The sequence below is a fragment of the Microcebus murinus genome, chromosome 10, assembly GCF_040939455.1.
Source record: "Microcebus murinus isolate Inina chromosome 10, M.murinus_Inina_mat1.0, whole genome shotgun sequence".
NCBI classification, from domain to species: domain Eukaryota; kingdom Metazoa; phylum Chordata; class Mammalia; order Primates; family Cheirogaleidae; genus Microcebus; species Microcebus murinus.
In genome coordinates, this window is record NC_134113.1 from 68,537,090 (window position 1) to 68,555,260 (window position 18,171).

At 38.2% G+C, this 18,171-nt stretch overlaps 2 protein-coding genes across 3 annotated transcripts; one reads left to right on the plus strand and one right to left on the minus strand.

The window, feature by feature from the left end:
* Positions 1–9,718: 9,718 nt before the first annotated feature.
* On the minus strand, positions 9,719–13,074 carry LLPH (LLP homolog, long-term synaptic facilitation factor). Of its 2 annotated transcripts, none has more exons than XM_020287540.2 (3): positions 12,948–13,074; positions 11,938–12,149; positions 9,719–10,352 (listed from the first exon to the last, which is right to left on the minus strand). In XM_020287540.2, the coding sequence occupies exons 2-3, from the start codon at positions 12,140–12,142 to the stop codon at positions 10,174–10,176; spliced, it is 384 nt and encodes a 127-aa protein (XP_020143129.2). In that variant the 5' UTR covers positions 12,143–12,149; positions 12,948–13,074; the 3' UTR covers positions 9,719–10,173. The 2 variants fall into 2 exon arrangements, with proteins under 2 accessions (XP_020143129.2, XP_020143130.2); XM_020287541.2 differs by lacking the exon at positions 12,948–13,074 and adding an exon at positions 12,714–12,941.
* Positions 13,075–14,664: 1,590 nt separating this feature from the next.
* FHIT (fragile histidine triad diadenosine triphosphatase) lies at positions 14,665–15,451 on the plus strand. Its single transcript, XM_076007463.1, has one exon. It carries the CDS (start codon positions 14,665–14,667, stop codon positions 15,109–15,111), a length of 447 nt encoding a protein of 148 aa, XP_075863578.1. The 3' UTR covers positions 15,112–15,451.
* Positions 15,452–18,171: the final 2,720 nt, after the last annotated feature.

Consider the following 18,171-nt stretch of genomic DNA (forward strand, 5'->3'; position numbering starts at 1 on the left):
AGTCTTTGTAAGAAATGTTCATATTCTTCTAGAACCCTTCCATAGGAATAGAATCAGATAAGGATTAGATTTACACGTGAGGCCATTAATATTACAAAGAAGTATTTTAATAGCAAAAAAAAAATATTTTGGAAAAAATATAAATGTTCCAAAGTAGACAAATAAGAAATGTGTAGTTTACTACAAGAAAGACTATGAGAGAATTTTTCAAACAACACATTTAAAAAATTTCCAGTAGCATGGGAAAAAAAATTCTCATAATATAAAGTTAAGAAAGCAGGATATAAAATTATACAGTGTTAAGACAATTATGAAAATATACACACAGCTACACATTCTCTGGGTGGTTGGATTATGAATGATTTTTATTTCATTTATGCTTTCCTGGGTTTTTTAATTTTCTACAACATACATGTGTTACTTTTATAAGAAAAAAAAGCTATAAAAAGAAAAAGATGTTGACAATCACACAGGATGAATTAGAAGAAAAAGAGTAAAGACAAAAGAAAAAACATTTTAGCCTTTTATGGGGGCATAGGGGAAACAGGGAAACCCATTACTGTTGTTTTGTTTTGTCTTGTTTTGTTTTAGTTAAGAGATGTTACACCACCTGTGAGACAAAGAGGCACCACTACCAAAGGGAAAGATTTGGTTATTGTGATAACTACAGCAGAAATAGAACTACAGAAAAGGTCACCAGTCACACACCATAGTTCTATTTAGCAGCCCCTCTTTCTATAGAAAAGAATACAATTTTGACATTAATCTGAATGTTACCGTTTGTGTGGCTAGTTATTGTTGATTTATGGTTTCAAAAAGGTTGGTCTGTGAATACAAAGACTGGGATCCTGGACTCTGCCACAAACTACTAAAATCAGCCTCAGTTTCCTCATCTGTTAAGAAGCACAGGATTGAAAAAGGTGATCTCTAAAATATTTTCCAGCCTTAAATGCTATGACTATTTTAGTTCGTATTTATTTCACATTCATGAAACCAACTTGTAAGTGTATTTGTATAAAACATTTTCAGCTAGACCACCCACCAAATCAAAATAAATTGAAATGCCTTTACATGTGCCAGTATTCTAGGTGCCATATTAAATTAAAACAGAGTTCTTTCTCCAGCATTTGACATTTTCAAAAATGGTTGGTAGACTTAAAGGAAAAGTTAGCTATGAGATTTGTGAAAAGCTTTACAATGAAACTATCTCTTTTTTTTTATCCAAAAACTAAAAGGAGCCCAGTTGGAGGTGGCAGACTGGGAACACACTTAAACACACAAACACATCACACACGGCAACTTTTTGATTCCACCCACCCTTGCTTTGATACACAGTGAGAATAAGCTTAATTGCCATTTTTCTTTTGGATACAACTGTCTTTAAGTAAAAAATTGGGTGTGGGGGGGAAATTTTCAAATATAAAATGCAAGAGGATGGAGACATAAAACAGATCCAACTCATTTGAATTTCTAAATAAAGAACAAAAGTCTTCATTTAATGAATAGAAACTATTTTAAAGCAGGAGTCAGCAAACTTTTTCTTAGAAGGTCAAATTGTAATTCAGGCTTTGCAGACCACAGGAGAATCTCTGTCATGACTATTCAATTCTGCTTTTGTAGCACAAATTAGCAATAGACAATACATAAGCAAGTTGGCATGTTTTGTGCCAATAAAATTTTATTTACAAAAAAACCTGTCAGTCCATTTGCCTATTTACTATCTTAGTCCATTTTCCATTGCTATAACAGAATGCCTGAGACTGGGTAATTTATAAATGAAAGAGGATTATTTAGCTTATGGTTGTAGAGGCTGGGAAGTCCAAGATTAGGCTGCCACATCTGCTCAGGGCCTTGTGCTGCTTCATAGCACGGCAGAAAGGAGGAAGGGTGAGCATACATGTGTGGAAGGTGCAAAACAAGAGGGGGAACCTGGCTTTATAACAACCCACTCACACAGTAGCTAATCCAGTCCTACAAGAGCAAGAACTCACTCCCTCCTACAAGAATTAACCCAGTCTCTTAAGAGTGGTAGTAATCCTTCTTAATGATGTAGTCACCTTCCAACAAGGCCACACCAGGGACTGAATTTCCAACACATGAATTCTGGGGGACACACTCAAGCCATAGCACCTAACCCTGCTGCAAAGCATTTTTCCTATTCATACTGCATCCAGTTAACGTTAGAAGATGAGGGTGAAAAAGAAGCGTAAGAAAAGCCTAATGAGTGGAGAGACTGCAGTGGAAGGGGAGGAGCATGTGGGAGGTAGAGTGACAATGGAAGAAGGGCAGTGATCTGAGCCAGCGGAGGAAGTTAAAGTTAGGCCTACACAGAAGAGGTCAGGGCAGAAAGGGAAAAAGACAGAAATGTAGAGGAAGAGAGAAAGACAAAGTGATGAGGAGAAACAGCACAGAAGCAGGAAACTGATTTCTATTACCATTGCTGGGCCACAAAAGAAAACACTAGGGGTCATTTGTGGACAAAAAAAATAACTAAATTTGGTGGGATTTTTTTTAAATATTTGACTCACAGCTTTAAATCTTTATTTAAAAAAAAAAACAATAATAAAGCAACATGTAAGAAAAGCAGACTGAAAGAGAAATACTAAAAGTAAAAGCATGAACAGAAAAGAGGAATGAGAGGAGAGCACCAAATGGTGCAGGGGCAGGGGCAGGGGCAGGTACAGTGTCAGGCAGGAGAGAGGAAAAAAGAAAGGGTCCATTTTTCCTGTCCTCCCAGTCTCTGCTTCCTGGAATTCAAAGTACCAAGTTTGATCTGCAAGCCTCTGGCCTTGCTGGAGATTTCCTGGTCTATATGGTCAGCTGACACATACCCAGGAATGATTTGGCAGCCGCCCCCACTCTGCAGCCCTCCAGCACTCAAAGCCAAGTGGTCTCAGCCTACCACCCACTTGCCCTTCCAGAAATGGCTCAATGTCAAATCCCTCCCTGGCGCTGTGAGTTCAGTGTGTATCCTGAGAGGGTGGAAAATTAACCATGGATCAGTTTCCTCATTCATTGGTCACACTTTAGCATTTCCTTTCAATTAAAATTTATATGGAAAGGACTTAGGGGTCCTCTAGCACTTTGGTTCTAATGACTAAAGTATACTCTTCAGTTCTGACCTTTTGAACCTCATAACCTAAGGTGTGGGTGTGAGAAAGGAGAATAAAGGACTCAGAACCACTGGGCAGAATTACATTTAAGCCATCTTAATTAAATGGGGATTAATCTCTCTCCCTGTCCCATTCCTTTTCTTTCTCTCCCACTCCATCTCTCCTCCAGAGACAACTCAACAGCTTCTTTTCAATCCATACCTTGCTTTAAATAACACTCACATTCAGGAAGTTCTTCTTTACATTTAGCCCAAATCCTTTCTGCTACAGTTAAAACCCATTTCCTCAGTGGAGATTTGGAACAGCTGGTTCCCATTCTCTTTATGGCAACTCTTCTTAAAGATTCATGGGCTTATAAAGGTTGTCCATACCAACCTCACCTGAGCCATGTAACTCCCTTTTCTTGAGTATTTTCCTGTGCATTTATCAATAACCAATTGCTGAGTCTTCGAAAATCTGACTCATTGAGCACATTTCTGCAGCTCAAGAAAAACAACAGCTTTGATAACTCAAGGAGCAAAGGGGTATAAAGGCTGTCAGTTTTTACTTGAATTACTGAATACCTGCTTTTGTGAAGACACTGCCAATTTGAAGTTTGGGACACAAAACAAAGATTAAAACTAGAGCAGATTGCTTATGTCTAAACAGAGAAGCATGTGGGGACGACCCATCCTCAGCCAACTGCCTACAGCTTTGCTCAAGAACATCACCTCTGTGTGAGCAAGGTGAGGCATTTTAGAATTTGAACAAACAGCACCCAATGTTGGTCTCTCAATGAAATTTGTAACTATTTTCTCCCCATCACATATCTCAAACTGTTTCTTCTCTAAAGCATTAAAAAAATATATCCGGAGTAATACAAAAGATCTTCGGCTGACTTTTAGGAGCAAATAACATATGTTCTTGAACATCTGTGTTTTTCCCAAGCTATTTTTTCCATTATTGTCAAGAGAAAACTAGTTTAGTGGAATGTTTCTCCACAGAGGCACAAGTCTATAATACTCCCTGTTGATTACATATAAAAGACACAAAATATTAGTTTATTAAAAGCAGCTTCAACTGTTGCTGTACAAAGCAGTTCTCTGATGGAACAGATTTATGAAGTAACAGCTGAAAGGTATGCAGATCACAAGATACATGACAAATGTACTTTATTACACGGATCAGAAATACCATATGTACTAGCAGTTACTGTACAATGATACACAACACCCAACTAAGACTATTTAAAAGTTTTGCTGATATTGAAAAGTATAAAGACACAATGTGAGGCTAAGAAAGTGTTTCATAAGATAGCATAATACCAAGACAATTCATCGCTTTAGGAAATTAAATACATTCTGCATATTAAAAACTTAATGTATTATAAAACTATGCCATTCTTCAAATTAAAATTTGAAGGACTTTACCCCATTCATTGTTTAAAGCAGATGTTTGTAACGTTTTCCCATACTTTAAAGTGGGACTTAGCAGAATGAATACCAGACTCAACATTAACAAAATTAAGATTTCATATTTTGTTATTTCCATCCAAAAGATACTTAGGTCTACAATCATGTAGTGCCAAGAAACTATGTTGAGCAAAATAAGCACAATACATATCAAATACAATGACTTCCTACAAGGCATTTCTTGGCTGGAAAGGACTTTTACAGCTCTCAGCCCAAATTTCAAGTACAGTCAACCTTGTGTATCTGTGGGTTCTGCATCCTTGGATTCACCCAACCAGGGCTCAAACATTTTCAAAAGAAAAATGGATGGCTGCATACGTACTGAACATGTATAGAATTTTCTTGTCATTATTGCCTGGATAATGTAGTATTACAACTATTTATATAGCATTTACATTGTATTAACTATTTTAAGTAAACAAGAGATGATTTAAAGTACAGTCATGCACTGCATAACGGCATTTCAGTCCGTGATGAACTACATATAGATTGTGGATCCCATAAGATTATAATGAGCTGAAAAATTCCTATCATCTAGTGATATCCTAGCCATTGGAACATCAAAGTACAATGCATTACTCACGTGTTTGTGGTGATGCTGATGTAAGCAAACCTACTCCACGGCCAGTCATATAAAAGTATAGCACATACAATTATACACAATACATAATACTTGATGATAATGGCTATGTTACTGGTTTATATATTTACTATACTATATACTTTTTATTGTTATTTTAGAATGTACTCCTTCTACTTATTTAAAACAAAAGTTAACTATAAAACAGCCTCAGGCAATTCCTTCAAAAGGTATTCCAAAAGGCATTGATATCATAGGAGATGACAGCTCAAAGCATATTTTTGCCCCAAGACCTTCCAGTGGAATAAGATGTGGAGGTGGAAGACAATAATATTCATGATCCTGACCCTGTATAGTCCTAGGCTAATGTGTGTGTTTGTGTCTTAGTTTTTAACAGAAAGTTTAAAAAATAAAAAATTCTAAAATAGAAAATCTTATAAAATAAGGATATTAAAAAATATTTTATACAGATGTACAATATGTTTTAAGCTCAATGTTATTACAAAAGGATCCCAAAGTTTTTTAGAAAATTTAAAAGTTTATAAAGTAAAAAAGTTACAGTAAGCTAAGTTTATTATTGAAGGAAGAAAAAAAAATTCTACATTTAGTGTAGCCTAAGTATATAGTGTTATAAAGTCAACAGTAGTGTACAGTGATGTCCTGGGACTTCACATTCACTCACCACTCACTCACTGACTCACCCAGGGCAACTTCCGGACCTATAAGCTCCATTCATGGTAAGTGCCCTATACAGGTGTATCATATTTTATCTTTTATACCATATTCTTACTGTACTCTTTAACTATGTTTAACGACTACTTACCATTGTGTTACAACTGCCTACAGTATTCAATACAGTAACATGCTGTACAGGTTTGTAGCCTACAGCAATAGGCTATACCATATGGCCTAGGCGTGTAGTAGGGTACACCATCTAGGTTTGTGTAAGTACTCTATGATGTTCATACAACAATGAAATCACTTAATGATGCATTTCTTAGAACACATCCCTGTCATTAAACAACACATGACTGTATATGGGAGAATGTGCATAGGTTATATATGAGGGATTTGAGCATCCATGGATGTTGGTATCTGAGGCGGGTCCTGGAACCAATACCCCATAGATACCAACGGACTACTGTACAATGTTTGAATCCATTCTGCTACATTCCAGTCAAGTGTCTGTCCAGCCTTAGCCTGACACCCCCAAGGCTCCCAAGGCTGCCTTCTTCTCTCAACATCTTGGTTAGAAGGTTCCTCCTTAGATCAAATCAAAGTTTGTCTCTCTGTAGTTTCCCATCATATGTATTCATTCTAAACTGTGGGACAGCCTTGCTCACTGCTTAACAGTTGTGTGACTTCAAGTAAGTTTACTTACCTTCTCAACCTGTTTCTTTATCTGAAAATAGGAATAAGAGTACTGATCCCACAGGATTGTTTTCAGATTAAATCATATATGTAAAGCATTTAGCAGAGGAAGCATTCTCTAAATGTTGTCTGTGGTGCTATTTTTACTATCATCCTACCAGATGAGTCTTATTTGACAACACATTATATTTTTTCCCCTGCTCTAAAATAGGGGTAAAAAACCCTTGGCATTCAACCATGTTAAATTTAGAGTTTTTTGTAAGCAGGCCTAAACCTGGCCTGGCCCTCCTGGCTACCGGATAGGCCCCTGGGGACAGCAGAGTGGCCTTTAACCTGGTGTAAGTACTTAACAGTCCCCCCTCACCCTCAAACATTTCCTTGTAAAATTGGTATGTGTCTGCTGCAATGGTGTTTTTATATGCTGGCAAATACAAGGGAAAAGGAGTATATGTAGTGCCTAGCATAAACTTGAATCACTCTGCCAGATGGCATCAAAGTTAGTCACTTAGCTAGTAAGATCAGTCAACAGCTCAACATCTGCATTTCAATTTATTTATAAATTTGGCAATTCCTTGAGATCTCTTTAGATTCTCCCTAATTTTATCTTGTGGCTAGCATTTCACTAGTATAAACTACACACTGCCACCCCTCACCACCAGTCCATTTCAGATACTTGTATCATGTATAGCTATTTTTTCTTCTTCAACTCCCATAAACCATATCCCAGGTGTAGATATTTTGAAAACATCCAAATTTCCTAGTAAGCAAATATATACTGCTGCATATTTGTTTTATGCAGCATGTGAACTATATAGTGACAAAAGAAAAAATATATTAATGTGACAATAGGAAAAAAATGTGTGGTCAAAACCTCTACTTCATTTTATCTTAGAGTTTCAATTGCAGTTCTCATTTCTTCACTGTATTAGTAGCTCAGGCACTATTGATCATGGCCTACACCTTTCCCTTTCGGGTTGGACAGCCCATTCCTGTTACCTCAATTCTGCCTCAGGCCTAGACATTTGAGGAGGGTAAATCATTTCTCTACCAAAACCTGCTCTTTATGCGATCCTGAGCTTGCGTCAGCCCAGTCCATTATGGTTTCTTCCCTAAAATTACCTTTCTCTCTTAGCAAGAGTTTGTATATCCTTGAGAGGCAGAATGGCATTGTGAGAGTATAGATTCTGCATCCAGTCTATTTGAATTTAGTTGTACAGCCTGTGTGCCTGTTTCCCTATGTATAAAGGGATAATATTAGTATCAAAACTCATAGGATTGCTGGGTGAATTAACAATTTAAGAAATTTTGATTATCCTTAAAATATTTTAACTTTGATTTATTTAAAAACAAAAATAAAATGTTACATTCCATTCCTAATGTGACTTAGCTCAATCTAATTCCAAAAATGATTTCGTACTTAGCTTGAGCTCCATCTGGTGGTTTTACAACAGCAATTCTCTGGAAAACATCAGTCAAATGAAAAGATGACAAATTTCAAAAAGATAAGCTAACCACCTAAAAGATTAAAGGACTACTCCATATTTCTCAATTTATAATCTTTAAGAATAAAGTGAAGAAGTCATCAGACCCCGGCATTAATTATAAAATACCAGTTTAAATTTCCTGCCAAAATTTGAAGGTGGGGAGAAAATCTTACTGACAGTGAAAATCAGGAATTCAGTGTCTTAGAGGCTACTCACAATGGCCTTAGTCGGGTAAGGCCATTTCTTTTTAGTAGATACCTTCCCAAAGGCCATATGAAACTTGAGAACATGATTTCCCAAATAAGTTTTATGGTAGTGCTGTTTTGCTTTTTGATTTTATTAACTTTTAAACTAAATCCTGACTGGACAAACTTAAGTGGATTCCTAACTAACATCGAGAGGCCCTGGATGAAAGCTCAAAGCTACTACCCTGGCAGTCATCAGGCACAGAAAGAGTGAACTTGTCTTGGTCTCTCACTTGGACTTAAAGAAAATCCAGTTAGAAAATACCTGACAATACTGCCAAAATTTAACTAAGTAACAAGTATATAACATCACTAATGTAGACAATTCCTATGATAAAAAAAAGGTAAATAATCCAGCTAGTATATTTAGGCTGATATTATCAGTGGCTTAATTGGAAAATGTATATAATTTTTAACTTTATAAACATGTATCCACTTTTCTCTAAAAAATGCTATTGTTATTCATAACTATACCAAAAAGCATCATAGGTCACAAATGACATCCATTACTCAACTTATATCTTCTTTCTTAGCTTTTAACAAAATTTATCATAAGTATTTAAAGTTATCCCCTAACTTTCCAACGAACTATTAAGTAGACCGAGAAAAGCCTATTAAAATAATTTCAAGAGTTTACTGGCATTAAATTTCACAGATTCAAATCTCCTACAAGATTTGAGTCATGTCCCCCTTTTCAGCCTAGCAGTGTGCCTGGCACAAAGTTTGCGACCCCATGACCAAGTGACCTTATTCTAATATATTTCACCTTTTACTTGGTTTTCCTGTAAAGTTAACATCTTCTGACCAATGCACAACTCTCAGCCCTATGACAGCAGGTATCTTGTCTTGTTCCCTGTGTCCCTAGCACTTGGAAAAGTCCCTGGCACACAGGCACTCAATAAATATTAAACTGTTCCGGTTAACATGATCACAGTGAAATTCCAGAGGGAATGCTTACATTGCTTAACTACATTTAAATAACAGTGAAATCAGCAAACTGTAGCAAGATAGATTTAACTAAATCATTTCATTACACCAACATTTCCAGTAATACATTCTATGTCTCAGAAAACTAGTTTCGAAGAGTCGAAGTTAAACAGGTATCTTTACCTCTAGATCTCCATAAAACTATACTAATCCTAAACTAATCCCTTTTGTGAATCTTCAAGTGTGTAGCATCTCCCAAATTGATGTGACTACAATTTTTTTTAACCAAGCATCTGGATAAATTGATTCTGAAGAATATACCCTAAAAAATGCTGCATTATATATTAGGATACACAGTATTAACACTAAAGAACATTAAATTAGTTTTTGTGAAAAACCTGAGATGTCCTAATTTCCTAACAGCACACTGATTTGTACAATGTAATATTCTACCTAAAATTATGACTTTAAAAAAATTGAACAATGTGGTCTTTTTTAGGACTAGAAATTCTTAAGGATATATGCAAGAAAAGATTAAACTTCAAAGTCCACACGCAAAATATCTTTTACTTTGAATTATACAAAACCAAACTCCAAACAAGTAACTGTTTATAAGACCTACTGTTACGTTTTTAGGTGGCATGATTACATAATAGCTTTCTTTAAATCTGCATTACACTCTTATTTGTCAATATAATATCATCTGTTTTATCCTTCTATAATTAACAAGCTGTAAGAACAAACAATTACAACCACATTAATACTTGACAGAGTTTGGATGTCTGATAACACCTGGACACTGAGCAGCATCCAATTAAAATATGAGTATAGCTTTCATCCAAAGAAAATATTTTATTCCAAGTTCCCAAAACAAACTTCAAGACTTATGTTGGGTTTGAACTGAAGAAACAGGCCAAGTTTTTCTTGGGTGGGAGCTGAAATCAATGTATACATTCTAATCAAACATCTGTCCTGTGTCGCACTTTCCAAGTTGTTAAGAGTCTACCAGGCCAACCCCTTTGCTGCTTTCACTGCTTTTGCTTTGCTTTTCCCCTTTTTTTTCTCTCTCTTTGCCTTCAGCCTTTTTCTTTGCCTCTGGTTCATCCATACTGGGTACTGTCCATGCTGGTCTAGAAGACTCTTTTTATTTCTCTTAATGTCAGTCTCCATTTTCATGTCATCTGAATAAAAAGATGGAAAAACTATTAACACTCACATATGGAAAAACAACCCCTGTGAAAGCCTATTAATGTATTGTAAACATCAGAACTGAGGGTAGTCTGAAACCACAAGAGAAAAAAAATTCCCCATTTGTGGAATGCTCTTTGACTAACACCCTGAAAACTACTTACAGCAAATTTGATGGAATCAGACACATGCTGCCACATACTCCTGCAACCATGGAAGACTTAAGAGGTGTTTGTGAGAAACTAAGGACACTGAGAAACTTTCTAAAGAATGCTGTCATGATTGTCCTTCTTTGGAATAGTAAAACCAAATAGGAAACATTTAGGATGTATGGCTTTGAGTTAGTACATTAGTAGATAAAAGGTTCTGAGCACACGTGAGTTATAAGAATATATCTCATATTAAGTGATACCTGAGTTAAATAAAATATAATAGTTGAGCCAATAAATGCATCCATACTTCTAATGAACTGATTAGGAATGATTGGCCATTTCTAATTAACTTGAACTAAATTCTAATGAATTTAGAACTGAGAATAGAACTTGATGTAAGAAGAAAGACCTGGACACATCCTGGGGCTGCCAGACTTTTTCTACCCAGATAACACCCAGAGATCCAGATCTATCGATGGGAGACTTGGCAGGAAGTTCAGCACAACCATGACGTGGTATATCCATCACCAACCTTTTTATCTATTATGAGGGATGTCCCTCCCTAGGACCTTACCATGGTATACAAGGTATATTATCTCTAGTACCTGACATTATATTAGACATTCATCACTGTTTCCACAGGGCCTAGAATAGTGCCTGGTATATAACAGCCTCTCAATAACTAGTTGCTGAATGCTTGCTGTAGGTGCTGTTCTAGGTTCTGGGGATACAGTGGTACAAAGAAGCTCCTTCCCCTCATGGAATTACAATGTTGTAATTGTAACCAAGTACTAGCCAGGCCCGACCCTGCTTAGCTTCCGAGATCAGGCAAGACCCGACCCGGCACGTTCAGGGTGGTATGGCCATAGCTGAGTTTACAATATCCTGTTGAAGAGAAAATAACAAAGCAAACAAATAAAAGGATACGCATAGGCCAGTAATCCCAGCTACTCAGGAGGCTGAGATGAGAGGATTGATGGGGGCCAGGAGTTCCAGGTTGTGGTGCACCACGATCATACCTGTGAATAGTTATTATACTCTAACCTGGGCAACAAAGCAAAACCCCATCTTTTTTTAAAGAAAAAAAAAGAAAATTTCAGCTTGTGGTAAGTGGTTTTTTAAAGAAGTACTAGAAACAGACCTCGTAAGCTCTGGTAGGCTCATGGAAAGACAATGAGGTTTTAAGCACAGAAGTGATATACTCTGATTCACATTTTTAAAAGATCATACCGATTGAAATATGGAACTCAGAATGGAACAAGAGCTGAAGAGAGAAGTAAAAAGGCTACTATTATGGAACAGGCAAGAGATGGCAGGTTTTTAGGGAGCAGGTGTGGGTGGGTAAATGACAGTCAAAAAAGTAAAAAGATCACAAAAGAAAACTGATAGAATTATTATTGTTTTTTAACGAAGCATGTGAACTCACCTTTCTCATCTTCCACCACACACTCCATTTTCTCTTGGCAATGTTTGGGTACCACCACAGTTGCTATCTCTTGAACATCTTTCATTAAAACATCACTGTCTACTTTAAGAATACTTTTAAGTCTGCTGAGCTCCTTTGGAGCATTCTTTTTTCTCTTTTCAGCACGCATCTTCCTTTTCCACTTACTCCGTAAGCTTTTAGCCATGTTTTACCTGGAAGTTAACAAAAATACACATTCAAAAGTAAATATTTAGTGTATGTATGTGTGTATATGTGTGTATGTGTATATATATAAAAAATAAGGCAAATCCTGTATCTCATCTTACTGTCCACTACCCACGGCCGCAAGCTCCACCTATACGTGAAAAAGTTCGAACTACGTCCAATTCAGTACCTTCACATTTGCAGTTCCTATGCCCGGGAACTGCTCTTCCCAAGGTTGCTACTTCATTCAGTATCTCAGAAAGGACTTATCTGACCTCCGTAAGGTCCCTACTTAATACGTGTTACAACCTGAAACTATTTTGTTTGTTTTCTGTCACACGCCCCTCCTCCCGTGGACTACAGACTCTACGAAGGCAGAGGTTAAGATCTTGTTCATCAATGGATTCCCCAGGTGCACAGAGCTTTGCATATAGTAAGTTATATAAACACTTGTCGAACGGATGACTAGTTGAGTAACATTTCTTGAACGCTAACAAACACAAACTCATTCTGCTCCTTTGTCTACAATAACCCAATCCTTGTGAGGGGCTAGAACGGTCGAGGTGAACAACCTTGAGGGCCGGAGTTAACCTCAGCGGGACGGAACCACAGGCGAGGGCTCCACTTCGCTCAGGGCGCCAGAGTTCCGACACCAAGACCACCAGGGACCCTCGTCCCCGACCGACGCCTGCACCGCCGCACCGGAGCGCAAGCTTGGGCAAGCCACAATCAAGACCTGAGACGAAATTTCCTATGGGCGACAAGCCACACGACCCAATGGACCCACGAGGCCCGCACTTACTCACCTAAGAAACTCACAAACGCACACTCCGCTGGACCACGCCGACCGGAAGTCGCCAACTTCCTCCTTCCGGGCAGGGCCGTCCCAGGGCGGGCGCACTGCATGCTGGGAGCCAAGACGTCCCGGAAAGCCTAGAGAGGCGGGGTCTTTGGTAACCCGGCGGTTACTCGCCTCTCTCATTTGGTGTGAGCGCGGACCTTTAAATTTGGACGGTGCCCGTCAGTTATAGAAGTCGGATTGAAGAATACAGAAGAGAGTTGGCTCCAGGTAGGCCCGCTTCCTGGACACAGGCAGGGTAGTCCTGAGACTTTAACACAGGGAGTGACCCGGCCGGAGGACCCAACCTGTTAGGTGGGGAGCTCGGAGCTGACGTTAGATCTGGCCTCACCATTCACTTGATACTCTTGGATTTCCTTAGGTCGACTCATCCTAGATCACGTGTTCTTCCAGAGGCCGTATTGAGATCATCTTTGTTTGCAGCTTGTAAATTTTCCGCGTGATGGTCTTACGGAGGTACACATACGTCAAAACTTATCAAATTGTACAATTATATGTGCAACTTATTGCATGTCAATCATATCTCAAGGTTGTTACCAAAAACAGAAGACAAGCCTTTCCCACCATAAAAAAGTTTAAAAGATAAAATGATCACACTATGTCATTTCTAGTCTGATCACTTACATACCAGACAATGCTATGCCTGGAATGATTATCTTAAGTCATGAACAACACTTATTTTACATATGCTTCTGATAGCATAGGCTTTGGAACCAGAGAAGTCTATGTTGCATTTGGTTCCAACACTTGTGAATGATATAGGTGAGTAATTAATGTCTTAGAGTCTGGATGTCCTTGTCCCTAAAGTGAAGGTAATGCAACCTAACTGATCCTATGCAGGTGTTAAAAGCTCAACAAGTGGTAGCCCTTTTTTTACATTATGCTTTCAAACATATAGCTACACAATGCTATTTGTAAGCAGTGTTTTCTACAGATCTACACTATATACCAAAAAACAGGAAAGGAATTGTCTTTAATGACAGCCTGGTAAATTCCTGCTGGTTGTTAGTAAAGGAGAGTTCTTTCTGAGACAATTTGTGGGTACCTGTTTTCTTTAAATTTATGTCCGTTAAGAAACCATGCATAGTATGGAAATTATTGAATTCAGATGATAACAAAGGTTTTTTTGTTTGTTTTTAACAGAGGCTGAAAACAACTTATAACGTGGTATGGAAAAAGGAAGCATGCCTGGGAAACCTGATTTCTTTAAATGGAAGATTAAGTTCTTATAGAACAAATGAATTTCTATTTTACAAATTAACCATATATTAGACTTAGCTTTTCATTAGAATTTAGCCACCTTTCCCAAAAATATATGTGTACATTGTATTTTAGATTGGAGAGAGCTCAAATTCAGATAGTTCAAATTTACTGCATCTTGTTTAACATACCAGACCAAGACTTTTGAATGGACATTTGGCACTAGAAAAGAGAATAACTTACCCATTATGAAAATGTCAAGTTGTTAAAATACATGCTACAATCCAGCATTACAAATGCTTTAAAAAGCTGAATCAGAAGCACACAGAGAAAAGGCGTTGTGAAGACACAGCAAGCAGGAAGGAAGCCAAACACAACAAGGAGAGAGCCCTCAGGAGAAACCAAACCTGCTGACACCATCATCACAGACTTTCAGCCTCCAGAACTACTTCAATTGTGAGGAAATGTCATTCAGATTTGGCCAACATCTCATCAAGCCCTCTGTGGTATTTCTTAAAACAGAACTGTCCTTTGCTCTTGTGAATAGGAAACCTGTGGTACCAGGACATGTCCTTGTGTGCCCGCTGCGGTCAGTGGAGCGTTTCTGTGACCTGCGTCCTGATGAAGTAGCTGATTTGTTTCTGGCAACCCAGAGAGTTGGGACAGTGGTGGAGAAACATTTCCAGGGGACCTCTCTCACCTTTTCCATGCAGGATGGCCCCGAAGCTGGACAGACTGTGAAGCACGTTCATGTCCATGTTCTTCCCAGAAAGGCCGGAGACTTTCAGAGGAATGACAGCATCTATGATGAGCTCCAGAAACATGACAAAGAGGAGGGCTCCCAGGCCTCTTGGAGATCAGAGGAGGAAATGGCGGCAGAAGCTGCAGTTCTGCGGGTCTACTTTCAGTGACACAAGTGTGAAAGTAACTCGAACAAATCCCAAGGTATAAGGAAGTGGTCCTCATTCTCTAGGATTCTGCAGCATTGGAAATGAAGCTAAGCAAAGTTCATTACATCTTACAATTCTGCAACCTATTGCAAAGCATTTTATTACACTTGTGGAAACCATTGGGGTTGTGTTTCAGTCATAATGACTGACAGGCTAACTTCAAAACAATAGCATCAACAGCCCTTCCACACTTCCTTGGCTATATACTTAGAATAGACCCTTTTTTAAATTGTCCCTTGGCCTGGATGGAAATAAAATGTAGTTAAAATAATAATAAAAAAAAGCTGAATCATGGACTGCATTATTGAAAAAGCCTTTTTTTACTTATGTTCCTCACTAGTTTGTATAAAAGCAGTTATAACAGAATAATTAAATGGCCTTAGTATATTTAAAAATCCTTATTCATTCCCTCATTCATACATTTGAATATGCATTCTGTTATAGGTACTATGATGAATCTACAAGGGAAACCAAAGTCCTGTGTTCAGGAAACTTTAACCCCTGATGGAGAAACGTTGCTGTGGCTCCTCAGAGCTGGAAGGAGCCTATGGAACTAGAGGCACAGTGGGTAGCACTGAGTACCTGACAGGAAACAGACTGATTCCCCACCTAAAGGGTGTGCTACCAGTGGTCCCCAACCTTTTTAGTACTAGGGACTGGTTTCATGGAAGACAATTTTTCCATGGACTGGGTAGGAGGGATGGTGAGTGATAGTGAGCAGCTGTAAATACAGATGAAGTCTCACTTGTCGGCCACTCAATCCTACTGTGCAGCCTGGGTCGTAACAGGACATGAACCAGTACCAGTCCATGGGCCGGGAGTTGGGGACCACAGTGGCTCAATATAGACACCAGTCCGTGGGGTCCCTGCAGTCAAGTCTTTCCCATGGAATCCCTGATCTGCATAATCATTTAGTAAGAAACAGGAAGACTTCTGGGATTCAGATAGTGACCCTGTGTGCCCATTCCCTAGGACTTCAATTCAAAGCTCTATAAAAAATGAAAGCACAAAGCAAAAAGTTCCCAGCTGCTCCACAAAAGGCCTACAGCTGGCTATTGACACCACTAATCGCAAGAACTCCATTAAGAGGATCAAAGCCAGGTCTGAGGCCTGCAGAGAAAAATGAAGGCAAGTACACAGGGCCCACTGCACCTCTTTTCCCAAATTACATTCAGTAAATACAGAAGTTCTCAGATACTGCTCTTTACTTGTTTCCTTGTTTTCCTCCTACCTCGTTGGCTGTTCTTCCTTTGTCCCTTGCACATGGAGTTGCCTGTTGTGTCCAAGTCCTGCTAATTCCACTTTCTTAATATTTCTGGAGTCTGTATTTTTACCTTTACCTGATGTAAAAAAAAATTGAAGTTGTATCATCTAACGATGCTTTAAAATGTTGTAGGGATATTCCCTACCTAGGTGAACTTATACCTGTGCACAGTGGGACATATATAGGGACTTACATAGCACCACTGATTATGATCATAAAAAAGGAAGAACCATAAATAAAATTCATTGACAAAATTATTAATAATTATGATCCATTTATAAAAGATAATATTCTATACCTGAGGTTTTCAAACTTCTTAGTCTTGGGATCCTTTTATACTCTTAATTATGGTATCAGAAATTAAAATAGTTTTTTGGAAAATTTAATTAAGTCATATACAAAGGATAAATTCATTGCATGTTAAAATTTTTATGGAAAGTTTTCTTAACCCCCAAAAAAATTTAGTGAAAAAAAGGCATCACTGTACATTTTTTAAATGTCAAATCTGCTTTTGCTTATTTAGTGTCTTCAGTCCATTCTGTCCTTTCAATTGAAAATACTATTGGCCAGTATTACTGTAAGTACTGTAAATACTATTACAGGCTCACACCTGTAATCCTAGCACCCTAGGAGGCCAAGGCAGGAGAATAGCTTGAGCTCAGGAGTTCTGGAGCAGCCTGAGCAAGAGTCAGACCTTGTCTGTGCTAAAAATAGAAAAATTAGCTGGTGGTAGTGCATGCCTGTAGCCCCAGCTACTCAGGAGGCTGAGGCAGGAGGACACTTGAGCCCAGGAGTTTGAGGTTGCTGTGAGCTAGGCTGATGCCATAGCACTTGCCTGGGCAACAGAGTGAGACTCTTGTCTCAAAAAAGAAAAGAAAATAATGCTGTTAATACCAGGAGCTAACATTAAGCCTTTAATTTATTTGATATATCTATCTCATTTAATCCTTTAATAGCCCAATAAGCTAGGCATTATTATTATTCCCACCATAAAGATGAGGCAAAAGACCTAAGTAAAAAAGGATAAGTAATGTGTCAAATGTCACATAGTTGGTTGCACAGCAAGAAATCTGATCGAGATGCTCTTACTATACTATGTTAAAACTTGATCACACTGCATGATACACTTAGGTATCCAACAATAAATTGATGATGATGGAGTCAAATTTATATCTAAAAACCACTTGAGGTTAAATCAATACTACTAACTTATTTCAACATAACTGGGAAGTGATACATAGTGAGTGTTATAGGCTAAATTGTATCCCCCCCAAATTTTATATGATGAAATCCTAACCTGCAGTACATCAGAATGTGACTGTATTTGGAGACAGTACATCAGAATGTGACTGTATTTGGAGACAGTACATCAGAATGTGACTGTATTTGGAGGTCTTTAAAGAGGTACTTAAGGGAAAATGAGGTCATTAGGATGGGCCTTAATCTAGTATGACTGGTGTCCTTAAAAGAGTAAATTTGGACACAGACAAGTACAGAAGGGAGACCATGTGAAGGCATGGGAAGAAGATAGCCATCTACAAACCAAAGAGAGAAGCCTCAGAAGAAACCAACCCTGCCAACACCTTGATCTCGGACCTTTAGCCTCCAGTACTATGTGAAAATAAATTTCTGTTGTTTACACCAGGTAGTCTGTGGTACTTTGTTACAGCAGCCCTACCAAACTATACAGTGGGGAATTTGACAAAGTTTCATTGGTTACTGATACACTGATCTAACATGATGTACAGACCAATACA